General features: G+C 38.4%; 1 protein-coding gene across 2 annotated transcripts in view; it reads left to right on the top strand.

Moving 5' to 3' along the window:
* SGK3 (serum/glucocorticoid regulated kinase family member 3) overlaps positions 1–9318 on the top strand; it is an 86361-nt gene extending 77043 nt beyond the window's left edge. The window contains exons 7-17 of one of the 2 annotated variants that reach the window (XM_060243675.1): positions 243–292; positions 804–861; positions 1065–1148; positions 1232–1363; positions 1889–2001; positions 2454–2490; positions 2578–2664; positions 4705–4800; positions 5791–5946; positions 7695–7784; positions 8279–9318. In XM_060243675.1, coding sequence (XP_060099658.1) covers positions 243–292; positions 804–861; positions 1065–1148; positions 1232–1363; positions 1889–2001; positions 2454–2490; positions 2578–2664; positions 4705–4800; positions 5791–5946; positions 7695–7784; positions 8279–8449 — 1074 coding nt within the window. In that variant the 3' untranslated portion in view covers positions 8450–9318. The remainder of the gene's footprint in view (positions 1–242; positions 293–803; positions 862–1064; positions 1149–1231; positions 1364–1888; positions 2002–2453; positions 2491–2577; positions 2665–4704; positions 4801–5790; positions 5947–7694; positions 7785–8278) is intronic. The other variant, XM_060243676.1, reaches the window with a different exon arrangement.
* Positions 9319–20737: the final 11419 nt, after the last annotated feature.

The following is a 20737-nucleotide window of genomic DNA, read 5'->3' as shown; positions in this document are numbered from 1 at the left end:
ATAAGAACATAAGAGAAACCATGTTGGATCAGGCCAGTGGCCAATCCAGTCCAACACTCTGTGTCACACAGTGGCCAAAAAAACCAGGTGCCATTAGGAGGTATGTGGTTATTAGAGGGAGCTTTATTAGTAACAATTATGTTGATTCTTTTGGAACCCAAGTATCTAAAATATACAGGAAAGTTTTTCTAACAAAATATATAAAACTTTGATGTGACTTTTTCCCCTCTTATTTTCAACAGTTAAACTCTACCTCACAGAATATCAACCTGGGACCATCTGGAAATCCTCAGTAGGTTTAGTTAAATATAAACCAAATGTAAGACTGACTTTAATTGTTAACTGTGAAACAGCTACATATTTGCCATTTTGAGTAGTCTGGGGCAGTTTTCTAGTTTGATACCAAGATACTGTCCCTATGTCTGAACTTAGTGAAAAACTGAAGTGAAAAGATGAACCTTTTAGAAGTCAGTGAAATAAATATTGAGCAAAACAAGTGTAAGAACACACTGAAGAGAAATATACAGAAAATGTGGGGCAGAATGTTTTGTATTGAGTAGGACTGAAAATAATATGAGATGCCAAAATAGTAAATATTGATTGTGAACAATGAGAACAACCATCAAGGAGCAAGAGGTTAATCAGAACTATATTTTGTTATATAAATTTTATATTACAGAAATAGAAAATCCAGAATAGTGGGGTAGAGGTCTGTCTATTTTGCTATTGGGCTATAAAATAAAATACTGTCATTTCCCTCTTCACAACCCTAAAGAATCCTCTTTATCCTGAATCCCTTCTAGTGCTAAACCAACAGATTTTGATTTCCTGAAAGTTATTGGGAAGGGAAGCTTTGGCAAGGTATGTTTCATTCTTACTTATTTATTTTATTCCATGCTATTCAAGCTTTAATTCTTTGGGGAAATCCTTCTTTGTACTGGTGGCATGAACATGAACTACATGAAAAGACCATGAAATAATAATTATTGCTCAAATTCTGCTCCTATTCTAGTTTAATGTTTTAATACAAAAATTGATGGTAATTCTGTCTGGAAACTCTTTAGGTTCTTCTTGCAAAAAGAAAACTGGATGGGAAGTTCTATGCTGTTAAAGTGCTACAGAAGAAAATTGTTCTCAACAGGAAAGAGGTGAAAGGAAATTAGATATTTTATCTTTCCTTCCAATTACAAAATTGTTCCTATTTACTTATTGACCTTTCACTTACTTGCAGCAAAAACATATTATGGCTGAACGTAATGTGCTGTTGAAAAATGTGAAACATCCATTTTTAGTGGGATTGCATTATTCATTCCAAACTACAGAGAAGCTTTATTTTGTCCTGGATTTTGTTAATGGAGGGGAGGTAGGTATATTTTTAGATTTCTTTCTCTGGTGCAAGAATCATGCCCACTAAATTGGAAGAAACAATTACTTGATTCCACTTGGGACAGAAGTTGTGATGATATATTCCAAGAAGTTAATGCAAAACCATTGATGTTTGTATAGACTGTGGTATTGTTGCACCATATACATTCATTGGCTAGTCTGCTGCATTGATTAAACTAGTTACTTGGGGGGGGGGGCTGAGAGGTTAGATTCCCAGCAACCAATTTTAGTCACCCTGTAGAACTTTTTGTTAGCCCACATCAGATTTGAAATGAAGATTCCTTTCCACTGGATTATCAATCAGCTGCAGTTAAAGCACACACGATTACAAAAGGAGGAAATGGCTAAAGGAAGGATGTGAATTACTATACACAGAATCTATTTTCACTGTTGATCATTGTTCATAGGAAGCTTACAATATACAGTATATTGCAAAGAGAGAAGCTATCAATTATTATTTTAATTGCCATATTAATTTAACTTGTGTTTTGCATTTTTACAGCTGTTCTTTCATTTGCAAAGAGAACGTTCCTTTCCTGAACACAGAGCCAGGTTTTATGCTGCTGAAATAGCCAGTGCACTGGGCTACTTACACTCAATAAATATTGTATACAGGTAATGATTTAGATGGAGGGGGGGATGACCAAAGAGATTAAACTCTTTGCTAATACCACATGTATTTACTTCTGACTCTTACAAATTTTTTTATTTATTTATTTACTTTCCATTTATATCTCACCCATTCCAAACGGACTCAGGGCGGCTAACAATCATATAAAAACCAACATCTCAGTTTCAAATATAAAACAATAGGACAGTCAGTTATAATTTAAACAATTTAAAACAAAGTATTGGTGCTATACGGAGTATACAATTTATCTGTTGGTAGTCCTTCTGGTGGAGTTGCCCAGTAGCATAAAGACGGCAGCCTTCTCCCCTAGTCTCCTGTTTATTCAGAAAGTTGATTGCTCTTTAAAGATTTAAGCTGCTTATTTCTAGAAGTTTTACTTAATTTTGGTTCTGACTGTAGCAAGACATTAATTTAAGATTATTGTTCTTATAACCAGGGATCTGAAACCGGAAAATATACTTCTAGATTCAGTGGTAAGCATTAAATCTCTCCTGTAGTCCTGGAGCTCTAGCATTAACATTCTTCATAGTTTTACAATAGAATCTCTGTTTTCTGTGCAGGGACATGTTGTGTTAACAGACTTTGGGCTTTGTAAAGAAGGAATTGCTACTTCTGACACCACAGCAACATTTTGTGGGACCCCAGAAGTAAGTTGTTCCTTGAAGAGAGATTTGCTTTATTTTGCAGTAAGTGTTTAAGTGGGGGAGAGGCACCTGTGTTGAGCCAAATTGTTCATTCTGTGCAGTTGTATGTACTTTACCCTGATTGTTTTACTTTGTACTTGAAAGCAGCTGTGATGGCTGACATCAGACACAAAACAAAGAGTGGGAGTTGTAGACAGTTGTACTGGTCCAGAGTAAAGTTCAAAAACAGGAACAAAATTAGGGATGCCAACCTCCAAATGTAACCTGGGGATCCCCTGGAATTATAGTTCATCTCCAGACTTCAGAGACCAGTTCCCTAGAGAAAATGGATGCTCTGGAGGGTTGAACTCTGGCACTGTACCCCACTAAGGTCCCTGTCCTCCTCAGGCTCCATACCCAAATCTCCAGGAGTTTCCCAACCTGGATCTGTCAACCTTACCCCTCCCATCCTCCACTGGTGGCCAGATGGGACCTGGCAGCCTTAAACAAAAGACACATTGTAACTTTTATTAGGACAAGCCTCAATGAAATCCAACAGTATGCAAGCATTCATATTCTCCAGATCCTTCCTCAGGCTGGCTGTTAGGAAACTAAAGTGAGGGGGAGATATCTCAAGCCATGATATCAAGGCCTTGTCTAGTCAGCATTTTTTGCAAAATGTTGCACAAGTACACAGCTTTGAAGTGGTGCTGGTGTCAGGTTGCATTCTTTGCTTTCTTGTAGAAGAACTAAAAAATGGTAGCTTCCCATTATAGCAACAAATCCCAGCATTAGTCCAAATGTGTCTCTTGATACTTGCAGAAATCCACAGACCCCTTAAAGGTTGAGTGTACATAATCCTTAAATTAACTGTGCTGGAGAGAAACTTTAGGCGATGCACGCTGTAAAAAATCATTTGACACCAAATATAAACCTGGGGGGTTTTGGTATGGCAATTCTTTGAACCTTTGATACTTGTCAGAGGTTGTTGTCCCCCCCCCTCCTATGGCACAATAATTTGGCATCTTTCCAGTTGGCAAAACAGAATAATCTAGTTGAAATCAATAGCTCTCCTTTTTAACCAAGTGAAAAAGGTAAAGGTAGTGCCCTGTGCAAGCATCAGTTGTTTCCGACTCTGGGGTGACGTTGCTTTCACAATGTTTTCACAGCAGACTTTTTACGAGGTGGGTTGCCATTGCCTTCCCCAGTCATCTACACTTCCCCCCCAGCAAGCTGGGTACTCATTTTACCTACCTCGGAAGGATGGAAGGCTGAGTCAACCTCGAGCCAGTTACCTGAAAACCCAGCTTCCAACGGGAGTCGAAGTCAGGTCGTGAGCAGAGATTAGGACTGCAGTACTGCAGCTTTAACACTCTGCGCCACGGGGCTCTTTAACCAAGTGAAAACAATGCACTTAATAAAGCATTATGAAGCAGTGAATTTAGATTGCATATTCTAGAGAGGAGTGTTGTTCTTGTACCATAGTTTGTGATTTGAAGACATTGTGTTGATTTTTACTATGTTAATATTTCCGTAAGATCAAATTGTGGCATACCTAGCTATCCTGTTCTACCACTACAATTACCTGGTTGTTGTGAGTTTAAGATGTCTTTCAGTGAAGTTCAGGGCTGAGATGTCAGTCTATGAGAGTGGTCCTAAACATGTCTACTTAGTGGGGCATACTCCCTGGAAAGTGTTCTTAGGATTGACCAGTGTTTTTCTTCTTACAGTGTGAAAAATCTTTTAAAACACCATTGTTAAAGAAGAAAATAATCTTAGGGCACATAAAAAATAAAGCTAAAACAGATCTTTTGAAGCATAGGTGTCATGAACTATAGCCCACTTTATTAATGGGCTTTAGTCTATGAACACTTATGCTTCAATATCTCTATCAGCCATTAAGGTGCCAAAACACTCCTTGTCATCACCTCTTATGAAGTAGATTGATGGACAAAACATATGCAGTGATCACCTCTTCTAAGTGAGACTGTTGGCATCCTTAAATCATTTGTATGGTACTTGCTTTTTAACATCACTGCTCACACTATCTTTTCCTTACTACAGTACCTGGCCCCAGAGGTAATCAGAAAGCAACCCTATGATAACACAGTAGATTGGTGGTGCCTTGGTGCTGTTTTGTATGAAATGCTGTATGGTCTGGTAGGTATTTAATTTTTTTCATACTATGTATCTAAAGGAGTTTTCTGAATGGCCGTTGCTGGGAGGCAACAGTAGGGGATGCCTTCATGGTTTCCTGGAAGCATTTGAAGCATGTGAATGGTCAGTGCTGTAAACAGGATGCTGGAAGAGGTGGACTAGATGTTTGAGCCAACAGGATAGCTCCTATTAGCAATATTGTTAAGAATATATCTGCTTTCAAAGGTTGTGAACAGGCTGCTTTGGCAGGTCATACGGCTTTGTCTAGAGTTGCTTTGGGGTATTTAGTTGCTCAAAAACTAACATGACCTTTACTGGCCTTCTAGCAGAAACAGATGATGTCACATAGCACAAATGAAACAGACAACTGAAGTGGCAATGATGCTATTCATTGCTGAATAGAATGGAATAAGCTTGAAAAGACTGCCAGTATCAGTGTCCAGGACAACACATTCCCATTCTCCCTTGTCAGGGGGTGGACTTGACCATTTGTATCATCAGGAGTTTTCCCAGCGGGCCAATGTTTTGGAAAAGCAACAGTGGTGAGGGAGGAACTGCTGTTTTTTTTCCAGCACAGTTTAGGGCTGCATGTACTCGGCTTTAATCCAACTGCCTTTGCAGCAATTTTATATGCATGCATACCTAGAATTAAACTTTGTTGGTCTTAAAGGTGCCACTGGACTCAAACATTGTTCTAATGAAAGGATACGTGGTCATCCTGGTGAAGGTACTATATAAAATAGAGTTAAAACTTCAGTGAGACTCAACAGAAAGGGAGTTCCAGAGTAGTCATGGAATAAACCTTTGAATTTGCTGTGCTGTACAGTGGCTGCTCATTTTCTTTTGGGTAGTCTCTGAAATGAACTTTCTTGAATGTGGCATGGAGGATCATTCCAAACTTGGACTTTTTTAGACCATACCAAACTTATGCCCACATACCTCAAACAAGGCCACCAATCTTATTCAGCTTTCTAATTGTATTTTTCTCTCTAGCCTCCTTTTTACTGCCGTGATGTCTCCGAAATGTATGAAAACATTCTTCACAAACCCCTCAATTTAAGGCCAGGCATCAGTCTTACAGCATGGTCTATTCTAGAAGAACTTTTGGAGAAAAACCGGCAAAAGAGACTTGGATCTAAAGAAGACTTTGTATGTAATATATCTGCTGTGAAACCCAGTAGTTAGTAAATAAATATATAATGTTTAGTACCATAAGCCTGCTAGATAAGAACAGCTAATTCCTTATGTCAGCATGTCTTTTAAAAATATTGTTTGCCATGATAATACTAAAAAGTATGGAATCTGCTTGATATGAAATGTTTTAAAATAATATATGAGTTTGCCTGCTGCTGTTCCTTTCAGAAAATAAAGTGAAATTTTCAACATGGGGAATTGTTGCTTAATATAACCCCTGCTCTTGTTATTCAAATAATAAGGTAACTAAAAACACACTGAACTGCACTGCTGAAATTGCAGGTTCATTGGTATTAAGAAAAACATTTTACATAAAGTAGAAAACACTGGCAAAAATTCTGAGAAAATCACACCGTTCAGATTGAAATCAATTTGATAGATTAGGCAGAACTATGTCCAAATTCCATTAATCTGAATGTAAAAAAAGAGAAACCTATAAATCTGGGTTGGATTTTCTCAGACAGAGAACTTGTCACTGTCCTTATGGTCTAGATGATAGATAATCTGAAGGACTGTACTAGGTTGGATTTTCACAGACAGAAAACTTGTCACTGTCCTTATGTCTAGATTACAGATCATCTGAAGAAGTGTACTGCTATAACAGCAGTCGGGTTGAAGGCAATTTAGTTCATAATTGATGTAATAAATGTTGCATAGTATTTATATAGAGCACAGTATTTTCACAGCATATGTAGTCCCAATAATCCTTACAACGATCTTTAAAGGTAGCCTGCATTATTAGTCTCATTGCAAAAGCTGAGCTTTCAAGAGAGATCAGCTTAATGAGTTTGTGAAGTGCAGTTTTTGAACTGTGGGGGTATCAGGATTCACAGCTGAGTCAATAATGTGATATTCTTCACATTTAATTTAATTTTTAGATTTATATGCCGTTCTTTCCTGCAAGCAGGCTCATAGCTTTTTGATTTGAAAACACTAACATTTGATCAAGTGGGATCAACATTTCCAGTGTTTTTCATGTCTACAGTGATCCACTATAGGCAATCAAGTATTGTAGCACAGACTGCAAAGCTATAAAAAGCCATGTACTCAGTCAATGGTTTTGAGCTTCTCTAAGACTTTTGTCTTCTGAAACAAGTTCAGGTGTGCAGTTCTAGTAAAGTGTAAAGCTTATAATATGGACAGCGAAACAATGTTCTGATGCTTTCCAGACAACTCCATGCAGCATATTACAAAGACCAATATATCTTTATCATGGAATACCCCCAGAAGAGCTTTACGCTCAGATGATAAGAACTTTCTGGTGGTCCCCAACCCAAGAGATATCCAGATGTCCTCCACTAGGGCCAAGGCTTTTTATGCCCCAGCCCCTACCTGGTGGAACTCTACCAAATAACATCCATGCCCTGCAGGACCTGTTGCTGTTCCGCAAGGCATGTAAGACAGAGATGTTCCACCAGGCATTTGGTTGAGGGCAGCAATGGTCCTCAATCTAGACCAGCACTCCTCTTTCTCCTCTAGCCCTCTTTCTCTACAAGGCAATGATATTCCCAGGAATCTTATCACCATCAGACTGACTTAGGCTGCTGTAAATTGTATTTTTAAGTACTCTTTAATTTTGGCAATTTTTCTATAAGATTTGTAATGTTATTACTGTTGTATGCTGCCCTGAGCCCTGTTTTTCAGGGGAGGGCAGCTTAAAAGTTGAATTTAATAAATAAATAAATAAATTTATTATATTTCAGCTTGAAATTCAAAGACATCCCTTCTTTGAATCTCTCAACTGGACTGACCTCCTTCAAAAAAAGATCTCACCACCATTTAACCCTAATGTGGTAGGTATAATACTTCATATTATCTTGAGAAATTAGAATATAAGGATTTTTATAAAAAGAACTGAACTTGTTTAAAACTGCAAAATGCAAAAATGACACAATTTTATTTTTATTTATTTATAGTCTGCCTACACTTCAAGGCATACTATGGGATATAAAACAGTGCAATCGTACAGTGTGATACAACCAATGAAAAATTAAGTAGGAATAGGATTGTAGACAACAATGCAAACAGGATAACTTCAAGAAGGAAAATTATACAAAAAGGACACTAGAAGTATTTCTTATGGAGCCACTAACAAAATAAAAATAAATATTATTAGTAATAATAGTGAAGTATACTAAAGGAAAAAAAAGATGGACCTTTGTTTTAAAAAAAGATGGACCTTCCAAGTTCGAACTAATGTAAGAACCACTCAATTAGATACAAGGAAAAGATCTACATTTCTATATTATAACATGTATTTATGTTTGTTGTTGTTTTTATTTCCTAGGATGGTCCAGATGATATTAGGAATTTTGACATGGCATTTACAGAAGAGATGGTACCCTATTCAGTTTGCATTTCTTCTGACTATAATATCATAAATGCCAGTGTGCTGGAAGCAGATGATGCATTCATTGGATTTTCTTATGCACCACCTTCAGAAGACTTATTTCATTAAGTTTTGTGGAGCCAAGTAATACATCATCTCTCATCTTAAATGGACCAAAATGTCTTGATTGTGAACAGGCTCTAAAATATGTGCCTATGTTGATATGATACCTATGAACGAACATTATCTGCTGTAATTTGAGAAATCTGGGCATTTCAGACTACTTTCTTTAGACTGTTACAGCTGATGCACAAAATACTTTTTTAAAAAAATAGCTTTTATTAGCTGTTTATAAAGTTGAGATTATTTCAAAGCAAGGACATTTGACTGTTTTCCTCCAGTTTACAACATTAACATCTCCAGAACTGGCTGTCTTTAATAGTAGCACCTGTAAATGCCTTGGTTAACCAGCTATGGTGACTCTGTGCTTAAAATGTTACTATGCAATTGTTTTTGTATGTCATTTGTTTAAAAAAGTTTACCCAGTACAATTGTATTTGTTATTTTAAGGCAAGTTGATTCATCGCCAACATTTGCTTGCTCGCTTGCTTTTTTTGTTTGTTTCCTAAGTTTAATAATAAGCAAAGATCTGTATGGTATTGTTCACTTTAAGGCCAGACTGGGCCATCTTCAATCATGGTGTGCTCAGAATTGCAGTCATTTATTACTTTTCTACTGAAGTACTCTGATTAATTATAAAGCCTGGAAATGTGCTCTCTGGGTTGATAGGGTAGAACAAATGAGCCTTAGGACTTGTTCATAATGACTCATCTCATGACTATAACTTTTCTCTTCTTGTAGAAGAAGCTAAGTGATTATTTTCCCCCAAAGAAACAGATGATGAAAAACATACTGCATTTGTAAAAGGAAAACTTAACTTGTATTTGGAATACTAATATATTACAGCTTGATTGTATTAAAATCCATAGTTTCTTGTAGCCTGTATTTTGATTTTCATTCATATATAGCTAGGAAAACCTACTGCAACTCCTGCATTTTTTAAATGTAGATGAATACAGTCTCTGACGTTTAGTTGGGATGTGGAGGGAACGGCATGAGACAGTCTTCAAAGGAGTGAAACAAAGATTAATTTACTACTTGAAGCAAATAATCAGCTGTGTTGAATCCTATATCTTGTTCTGCTTGCCACTTTGCATGAGAATTTCACCAATTCACTGTACCCCTTCTCATCCTGTATAAGTCATTCCCTTTGTTCATGGGGGTCCATGGATTTTAGGGAGTTCAGCAGGTTGTAATGAAGAGGAAGTTGTGGGAAAGTTCCATTCCAGAAGTTCAACTATACTCACAGTGCATAACATGGCCATAGTTGAGACTTTTATCCTTGTATGTTGCAAACCACCTAAAATTAATCTCCAGTATTAATCCATTGACTGCCAAGTTTTTCCACTACTCTCAGCCTTCAAAGGAAGCTATGTTTTCTGCCTGGCGATATTAAGGACATCTGATTGATCATTGGGTTTTTGGGGGGAGGGGAGTGTATTTTTATGCCTCCTAATTCTGCTTCTTCAGTCCAGATCAAGAGTGAATAGAAGGATGTTGGCAAGACAAGGCTTAAGATCATGACCTGGAAAATCCTATTTTTCTCCCCCTCCCTTTTTAAAAACATCCCCACTGATGAAGAGTTCTGGAGAACACAAGAGCTTGCACAAAAATTTGTGTCATTTTGGTCGATTGTAATACAAGATATTGTGCTGCTTCTAGTTTTGGATTTTGCTTTGGATTAATGCAGCTACCTGCAGTCTGGAAGAACAGAAACCTATATTTGAAAAGTAAAACTTTTATCTTTAAAACTAGAAATTTAAGACAATGAATAAGAGGGTTTTTGGTAAGTCATGGATGAGGATCACAACATTCAGATTATTCAGTACTATTGTTCTTCATTCTCTTAGGCCTTTACCAGACACACACTGTAGCAAGCTGCGCCTGTATTGCTTTGATCTTTTAATTATCTAGTAGTAACAGCTGGGGTGATGGACTTTCTGCTGGCACCATGGTGCAGGAAGAAGGATTTCTAATTTGAATGGCTATGTTTTTAATTCATTAGCTGCCTTGGTGGCCCCTATATGGGTGGAAAGAAGGGGGTTAAATTTTGTAAAATAAATGTACCTTCTTACATTGACCCTGATCTATCTCCTGTGGACATTTCTAATATTTAAAAATGTTAGCTGATTCTGTTGTGGATCTCCCACAAAATGTCATGTTTAACCTTTCGTTCCAGTGCTGTATAGTGTTGCTAAAGCCATGGATCCCAAAACCATTCCTTATGTACCTCTTTGCTTCTGTATCACACCCTGTTAGGGATAACAGACCCAACAGTTTTGCTAGGTCCAATGAGCAAGGAAAATGGCTGCTACTTTCCGAATTCTCTGGCAACTCTGCAGAGGCGGAAAGTTTGCTACCTGTGGCTCTCTTCAGAAGGATTGTCATTTAAAAAAAAAAACAGATAAGCACTTATGCAGTCTGTATGACAATTGTGTATATTTGTCCCACTGTGCATACCCACAGCAGTAAGTTAGGAGCTGCATTCCATCATGGCTTCCCAATGCATATATATGCAGTAAAATAGTAGTCTGATTATTAAATATGACCAGAGCTTTTCTTTGTAGCAGGAACTCCTTTGCATATTAGGCTACACCTCCTGATGTAACCAATCCTCCAAGAGCTTACAGTAGGCCCTGTAAGAAAAGCCCTGTAAGCTCCTGAAGGATTGGCTACATCAGGGGGATGTAGCCTAATATGCAAAGGAGTTCCTGCTACAAAAAACCCCCCTGATTATATGACAGTTTACAGGTGGGTTGTTTCCTATCTGTTTAGGAAGATTGTCACATTTGAGGTGGCTCTTGTAAACAGCCACTCACACATGGTGAATAACGACTGCCTCTAAATGAGTAGATAGGGAAGATGTTGTACTCTATGCCTTTCTGGTGGTTATGTTTGAGTGGGGTTTGTTTTACCCACAAGCTGTTGCTGTATCACAGCTGATCTATGTTGGTCTGCATGGGCTTCAGGTAGACTAGTAATGTATGCAATTGTTTACAATATGATTGGAGAACTCTAATCCATATTAAATATCTGGAGTACAAAGAAGTTTAGTTTAGTTCTGAACTACCAAGTAAGGAATATTGGAGGAAATATGTATTTGTTCAGCATTATCTCTAGCCAAAATTCACAAGTGCATTTATGGACCGGGGAAACTGTTATGTTGATATATTCTGCATTTACCTTGACTATTTTGAGCAACAGAGATAGTGTGTGTTGCTATGGTGTATACTGCTGTATAAATTACTGGCATTAGAGTAATGATACAAGAGATTCCAGTTTCATTTTCCTCTGCCCTAAAACAAAATACAGTCAACACAACTACTGCCAGAAAACAAGAGCAAGGTGTATAGGGCATTTTATCCAGTGCAGACACTGGCAATAATTTCCACACATTGTTAATGTCTTCTACTCTACATACTTATCTCAGCTGACTCTCTGATGGAGTCCTCCCAAGTTCAGTCCCTGGGAATTCTAGTTAAAAGATCTCAGGAAGCAAGTGTTGCCAATCTGGGGAGAAAACTGAGCTAGATGACCCATTGATCTTTTTTGGTGTAAGGCAGCTTCATGTATTCCAACACGAACACAAAGAAATAATGATTGTTAGCAATGTGGAGGAAAATGTAGGAGAAGGTGGATTACACAGTAAATGAATGCAATTAACAGGCTGAAACATCTGATAATGCAATAGGATTTGATATTCACAAAACAGGCAATGAAAATAGACATTTGGCATTCAGCCACTCCTTAACAATTGTTATTGTATTAAACAAACCCAAACTCAAGTCTGTTTACCCAGAAGGATTTTACAGTTGTGTTTATTTTCATTCTATATAGTCCAGCTTTCTCATTGGGACTTAAGGTAGATTACACAATAAATCAGTGCAATTTACAGGATGGGACATGCAATAGGATTTGGATTGTAAAAAGGCCCAAGGCCAAGGTCACAAATGTTGCCAGACTGGCGTTCTTCCAGCTATGCCGGATCAGGCAGCTGGCTTCCTACCTGTCTCACCCTGACCTAGCCACGGTAATCCATGCAATGGTCACCTCCAGATTATACTACTGTAACTTGTTCTCTGCAGGGCTACCCTTGAGACTAACCCAGAAACTCCAACTGGTACAGAATATGGTGGTGCGGGTCCTCACAGGGACTTTGTGAACAGCACATATTCATCCTGTGCTGCATGAGCTGCGCTGGCTGCCAATAGGGTACCAGATCGGGTTCAAGGTTTTAGTACTAACCTTCAAGGCACTTTATGGTTTGGGATCCATGTATCTTTAGGACCGCATCTCCTGGTATACCCCTGAAGAGCATTGTGCTCAGCTGATCAAAACTTATTGGTGGTCCCCCAGCCCAATCTGGTGGAACTCTCTGCCAAATAATATCCATGCCCTGAAGAACCTGATACAGTTCCACATACTCTGTAAGGCATTCCACTAGGCATTTGGTTGAGGACAGAGACAATTCCACCTGTCACTCCTACCTCCCCTTCCCCATGAGGCAGCAGTACAACTGGAAGTTTTTGGCATCTGTTAGGTTTGCTTGTTGTATTTTTATTGTTTTAACTGTTTTAATTATGCATTTATTATATGAATGTATTCCATGCTGTACACTGCCCTGAGCCCTGTTTTTACAGGGGAGGGTGGTTTAGAATCCAGATAAATAAATAATACAAATCTAGAACCAACCAGAAATCTGAAACCAAATGAAGTATTAACATGATGCAGTAAATGATGCAAAAATTACATAGCAGAATTCATCTGACAGCAATAATCAGTATGAACTATGCTGAGTAATATAAAAGAAAGCACCAATTTCTTTACCCAAGTATCTTTCAGAACCATTTTGTTACAGTACAGTCCTGTTATCTGCAAAAAAACTCTCTTAAATAATTCAGTTTGTGATGAATGAAAGCGGCTGCCGCCGAAGCTCCAAAACGCTAAGTTATTTTATTAACCTTTTATACAGTTGTATTAACCTTTTAAACCTTTTTTCTGTTCCTTTAGGCTGTTAATTGTTTGAAGCAGCCTAACAGCAACTTAGTTAACTCTTCCTGGCTGACTTTTATCTCTTTGTTTTATAAATAGCTGGTCACTAGGTATTTACTGGCTCGTTTCCCAGCTGATGTTTTTAGAGGAATAGCATTTAATTCAGTTTGGCATAGTTTGCAGAAAGCTAGGGGAGTAGGAACCTTCCTAACCTCATTAGACAGGCCATTCTATAAGGTGGGAGCCACAATAGAACATGTAAGAGCAGTTGTTGATTTTGCCATGCTCAGGTGAACTCAGTTCAGTGAAGTGGTAAATATTCTTATGTATGTGCATATGTAAGCGCCATCTAGTTGCTTCCAACTTATGATGACCCTATTAATTAATGATCTCCAAAAGTCCTGTTGTTAACAGGCTTGCTTAGGTTCTGCAAACGGATGACCATGGCTTCCTTGAGTGAGTCAATCCATCTTATCTTGAATCTTTCTATGTTCCTGCTGCCTTCAATTTTTTCTAGCGTTATTGGCTTTTCCAGTGATTCTTGTCTTGTCTTCTCATAACCTGACCAAAATGCAATAGCCTCCATTTGTCATTTTAGCTTTTTAGGAGAGTTCAGACTTGATTTGATCTCGAACTCACTAATTTGTCTTTGACTGTGATTTATATAAAACTCTCCTCCAACATAACTCAAATAAATTAACATTCTTCCTGTCAGCTTTCTTAATTGTGTAACTTTCACTTCCATACACAGTAATGGGGAATACTATTATATGAATTATTTTGATCTTGGTCACCAGTGACAGCCTTACACTAAGGATCTTTTCTAGTTCCTTCATGGCTACCCTTCCCAGTCTCAATCTTCTTCTGATTTCTTGGTTGCAATCTCTGTTTTGGTTGATGATGGTGCCAAGGAATAGAAAACTTTTAACAATTTCAGTTTCTTTAACTTTAGCATTCTATAAAACCTCAGTAATTACTTTTGTCTTTTTGATGTTTGGTTGTAATCCTGCTGTGGCACATTCTGCTTTAATCTTCATTAGTAGTCATTTCAGGTCTTCGCTATTTTTTTGTCAGTAATGAGGTTCATCTGCATATCTCAAATTGTTAATGTTCCTTCTACCAATTCCTTCTACAGTTTTCATTCCACTTTTATCTAGACCAGTTTTATTTATAATATATTTTGACTATAGATTGAAGAGATAAGAGAAATAAAATATGTCCTTGTCCGATATATTTGCTAATTAGAAAACTGTTTCTTCATATTCTGCCCAAACAGTAACCTTTTGTCCGGAGTACAGGTTGTGCATCAGAATAATCAGATGTTGTGGTGTGCCCATTTCTTTTAAAACCAACCTTGTCAGTCAGAAGCTTTGCTATAATCTATGAAACAAGCTGATTTTCTTCTGAAATTCTCTTATATGCTCCAGTACGCAACATAAATTTCCAATATGATCTTTAATGCCTCTTCCTTTCTGAATCCAGCTTGAACATCTGGAATTTCTTGTTCTATATATGGTAACAGTCTTGTAAGATACTGAACATTGCTTTACTTGTATGATAAATTAATGCAATGGTCCAATAGTTGCTACAGTTGTCTCATTTTTTCAGAATGGAATCCAGACTGAGCATTTGTAGTCTGAAGGCCATTGTTTTGCTTTCCATATTTGTTGGCATATTTTAGTTAGTTAATTAATTAAATTTATACCCCGCACCCTCTTCTAGTGGTGGACATGAGGGGAGCTTAAAACACTTAAAATACAGCAGTTAAAATACAATAAATACAAATACAAGCAATAAATACAACAACAAAACCAATTAAAATTAAGATTTTGGTGAACCGTTTCTGTGGTTTAAAATAGCCTTTTTGTTATCTCATCCACTCCCAATTTATTTCTCCCAATTGCTTAGAGTACAGCTTTCACTTCACATTCTACAACTGTAGATTCTTCAAAATATTCTACTTTGAAGGAATCAGTAATCTTCTCTCTTCTCCATAGTTCTTCAGTGTATTATTCCCATCTCTTCTTTATTTTGTTCTGTTCAGTATTTCCAAGTATTCTTACAATTACAGGATTGTGGGTTAGTAAGTAAGCAGTATGTGACTCTGAAAAAGCAATCTGAGGTAAATTTTATATTTTTTATATTTCCCTGACTTTTTCAATCAATGTGAAAACTTTATCTTTGCCAACAATGCAGTTGTAAGATTTGTCAACAGGAGCTCCTAGTCAGTGCCATCTGCCCATTTATAGCCTGAGGTAGGTGCTGATCAGTTTTTAATTTGCTCCCACTATACTGGAGGTGCTCAGTTGTTGGACAATTCGAGCCACTTCATCTTCTTGTGCCCTCTCTGCTTTTTTAAGTATGAGGCAAGGATCTGAAAGCTACCTGGGCTCTTGCTAGCCTTTTGTCTCTGAGTGAAAGGCTAGGGCACATGCAGTAGCAATAATGAAAAATGTGGGGGAGGGGCAGAAGCTCTGACAGTAGACTGTTTGGGGAGGGTAGGTAAACTTTATTTGTTCACTTATCAGTTGCTGTTTTAGCTGTAGCTGTCTGCTATTTCACATGGTGATCTGTGATGCGTACAGGAGAAAATTATGTGGGAGATACCCATTTTAATCCACTGTAGTGTCATCTCATAGTGAAAGATGTCTAAAGCTACCTCAGAACCTTCAACAACAGAGTTAACTTTCTCATGTGCACAACTGTAGATGGATTCAGAAAACTATATTACCACACAACTGTACATAAGAAAAGAACTTTTGAATAGAAAACAGCAGAGGAACAACCGCCTCCCAAAATATCCCAACTTTTTATAATATCTCCACTCTATGTATTCAAGAATGCTGTAAATTGTGGTAGAAAATTTATATACCAAGATATGCCTGTTATCAGAAAATCTGTTTTTAGTATAATGCCTCTTTGCACTGAGATGAGTGGAAAAGTCAGTTATGAGTGAAGCAGAGTTCATGCTCAAAGCAGTTACCTCCAAGAGTATAAGATAAGGTGAGAGTGTTAATTACTGCAAGCTATTTCACCATGGTCACATAATCAGTTAATATAGAGGTAGCCATTGTTGAAATACTTGAAGTGTTTCAGTGTGTATATATAGATACATAGAGGTAGATACAGACAGGCAGGTTTTTATTTGCTTATATTACTATAGGACTTGCTTTTGCAGCCAGGACATTTTTAGTTTGTTGTTTGATTCAGATTGCTAGGCAGAAATTATAAATCTTATCTACAGTAATGAGGTCCAGAATGTTCTGATCATACCCTTTTGCTAAGTATTGCTTCACATATTACAATTGATTATGCAGGAATGATTTAAAAATCAAGTTTAGTGGAACATTTCCTTGCACTGAAATGAGTGGAGAAACCCTTGTAAGGTAAGGTAAGGTAAAATTTTATTTGTATCCCGCCCTCCCCGCCTAGGCGGGCTCAGGGCGGCTAACAACATTTATACATATACAATAAATATAAGAGCTTAAAAATCTCCATTGGTGTGCTTAAGTCCATTCAAAGGGACAGATAATTCAAAATTCAAATCACTTTGTTTATAGATTATATATAGTTAAAATAATGTGGGATTATTTCTGGATTTCGAAATGCATTTTGCTTAGCAAGTTATCATTCATTCTTCAAACACAAAACCACCCAACACCATTATTTTTGTGAGAGAAAACAGCACATTTGATTACAGCTAGGTGTTGCCTGCAGTTATAACTTTTGTTCTATTTCTTGCAGCAACCCTCTCATTCCGCAAGAGTTCTGGAAACTTGAAACCAAAATTGTCTACTGCATTCCAAACTGATAATTGCTTTTCCCCCCTTTTGACAGATCCAGCTACTGTGCTTATCATTCTCTTGGAAACTACTGGCTGTTAGACTTAGCGGTGAGTTTCAAGGCAGCCTTTGTCTTGAAAGCCTCACTCTGTCCTTTTGCGTCTTTGTCTAGGTACATTGGAGCTGCCTCAGGGTTCTGAAGTAGAGCAGAGTTAGAGCTGCAGATAGGCTTTTTGTGTGCACTTATTTGTCTATCACATTTCATCTTCTCTCTTCCTCAGGAACTCAGCACAGCATTCTTCCCTCCTCTATTTTAGCCTCACAACAATCCAGCAAAGCAGACTAAGAACATATGACTGGCTCAAGTCATCCATTATGTTTCATGACTGAATGTGGATTTGAACCCAGGTGCCCTCAGTGCTAACTCAATGCTCCCATTTTATAGCATCCCATCATTTTTTCTCCTAAGGGTCAGATGAGGTATGAGGAGAGTATTTGTGTGTTAGCTATGGATAAAGCAGGAATTAGTGAATCTATGTTCTACAGGAAATATAGCACAGAATAAATTCTGACCCTCCACACCATTACTTAGAGCAGGGGTGGCTAAATTTGCTTAATATAAGAACCACATAGAATGAACAACAGATGTTTGAGAGCTGAAAGACATGAATGTCAGATGTTTGAGAGTTGCAAACAGGAAAGAAGGAAGGCAAATATACGAGGAGGGAGGGAGAGGAGGAAAGAAAGTGACTTCAATTTTAAATACACTCTCCAAGCCACCAATAAGCTTGCTTGGAAAAGTGATTTAAAGAGACAGATGCCTTCTCCAAGCCAGCCAATGGGGTGCTGGGGGCTTCGAGAGCCACACAATATGTGTGAAACAGTCACATGTAGCTTCCAAGCCACAGTTTGGCCACCCCCGACTTAGAGCTTGGCTTCATTGTTTTAAGAATTTTTTCTCCCAGTCTAGCTGATATGTCAGAAGTGATTTGCGGCAGCGGGAAAAAGCCTAAACTGATGCAGCACAGTTAAGTGGAAAGCAGGCAGGCAGTTGTTTCTCATATGTATGCTGTGTGGTCACATCTGCACCAATGTTTTGCTCTGGCCTGGGTCTAAAACTGCAACTTTTTTTTCACTGGAGCATCCCCACAACATAATCCCCCACTTGTCCTCCAGTTGTACACTTTCATACTTTCCTCTGCTTTACTCCACCCTTTCCAAAACCAGCTTCTATTCTATCTTTCCACTTTTTTTTTGCCATCAAGTCATAGCTGATAGGGATGGGCACAGAACCATCTGAGCTGGACTTTGCCTGGTTCAGAGTTAATGAGCCAAGGTTAGGGGAAGGCACCTTCCCCTGAACACTCATTGAGCTTTTCTTCTTGGTTTGGATCACGTTTTTAGTGCATCACTTCCAGGTGGTGTTGGGCCCTGCCTCCAGCGCATCTAAAACATATGTAAGTGACACAAGTACTTTGCCATCATCATCACTTCCAGTTGATGCAGGTATGCTAGGGATGGGACCCAATGCCACCCAAACTGGTTCAGTTCGGGCAGGTTTTTTGTTTGGGGGTTTGGTTTGGGGTTCAGTCTGAGGCCGCCTGGTTCACAAGCCCTGGACCAAACTGCACTTTCCCAGTCTGTGTCCATGCCTAATAACTGACTTACAGCCACCACGTAGTGTTTTCAAGGCAGGAGACATTCAGAGGTGGTTTGCCATTACCTGCCTCCATGTCACACCCCTGGTACTCCTTGGAGGTCTCCCATCTAAATACACACCAGGGTCAACCGATTAGCTTCCAAGATGGGGCTCTCCAGGTCAGGACAACTTTCCAAATAGATTGTACTATTTGCCCACCATGTGGACAGGAAGGTGTAGATTTCTATACCTTCTCACCCACCTTGGCACAAGTTTCGTTTGCAGCTGCCACTGCTTCCCCAATACTACTGGTCAGCTTTTTAAAAATCAGTGTTAGCTATATTGCTATAATGGTTTTAAAGAACTGGCAAAAAGTCCTCCAGTTGTACAGGGAAGGATGAGATATGAGGCAATAAGTGTACAACACGGAATCATCTCTGTGTAGAAACAGCCTTTAATTTTTAAAAAGGACCTTCACACCTCCACTTGATACATGAATGGGTGTACATAAAAACATGGATCCTCTGTCATATATAACTTGGCTCAGTCACTTGAGACATGAAGGTAATTTTTTGGCATATTGTTCAATTGGAAACATATTCTTGTCTCAAATGATTCATGCATGACTGACAATGTTAACCATGTACCTAGTGCTTTTCTTGGACAGTGTTCTTTGTGCCATAGAACACAAAACAGGAAGGGGGGACATTGTCCCTTTCAAAGGCTTAAAGACCGGAGGCCATAAATAGTCCCTCTGTGAGTCAAACCATCAGCTTCTGGATAAGCTTTTTAGATAAACAGAGTGAGATTAAGGCAATATCGATCAGGTTTTTTAAAAAAACCACATTGAGAATCTTAACAAGAAGTTTTAGGGGAAGCAGTTGGTGGTTGCATCCAGGGCTGCTTTCTGTTGAGGAGTCTTCCTGATTTAACAGAAGATACTCCCATCAAGGACATTCCACACATTTTCCAGCGAAGCTGGGTGTGTGTGTGTGTGTGTGAGAGAGAATGCTTGTATCCAAAAAAGAAGTGGAATCTCGAGAGAAATTCTAGAGTGCCTCACAGCTGATCATCAGATATGCAGTACCCAATGTGGGCTTTCACAGATGTTCCAAAACAGAACCACTCCATCACAAATAAATTACACTTCTAATCATTTTATTAATACATGTTAGCAACAGCTATTATCAATTTGTGTGTAAATAATGTGCATTACATTGCTAGCCAACTCTAATTCTGTAAATGTAACATGGGTAGTTTCATTGGAAGAATCACAAGCAAAAGATCATACACTGGGAACTCTTATGATGAGGCTCTAGAAGAAAATAATTTTGCACAGGAGTATTCCTAAACTAAGAGACTTTACTCCTCCATTCATTCAGGCATTCATTCCTGCTGCTGCTCAGCAAATGTTCCCCTTGCTATACAGCAGTATGGTATCTTTCCCCCTTTTAAAAGCAGGCTCTGGTTGCACCAGTAAATCTGTCTTGTGTCCATTTATGTTTCTTCATGCACATTGCTGGATCCATGGCTTGCATCCAACCAGCTTTTCAAATGATGGGGATTGTGGAATTTGCATAGACAAAAACATGTGGAATGAGGGCTGTAGTAAAGAGGGAGGATTAGGTGAGACTGAGCAAAGGAGAAGGTCCTCTATTCAGTGCAGGGCACCGTGTTGCCTTTGTTCCTTCCGTTACTTATTTGGGAAATGTATATGCTGCCTCTCCAGAGCCCTGTTCTATTTTGTATGTGTGTGGGAGGAGGGTCAGGATGACCTCATAGAGAGAGGCATGCCCAAGTTAGCATGCATTGGTTGGCTCTTTCCACACATGGTTGACACAGGATTCAAACCTATACTTAACATGGGGATATTAACATATTGTT

The sequence above is a fragment of the Heteronotia binoei genome, chromosome 7 (genome assembly GCF_032191835.1).
Source record: "Heteronotia binoei isolate CCM8104 ecotype False Entrance Well chromosome 7, APGP_CSIRO_Hbin_v1, whole genome shotgun sequence".
NCBI lineage: Eukaryota > Metazoa > Chordata > Lepidosauria > Squamata > Gekkonidae > Heteronotia > Heteronotia binoei.
Note: the sequence above shows the minus strand (reverse complement) of the source record. Positions and strands in the feature narration are given on the sequence as shown.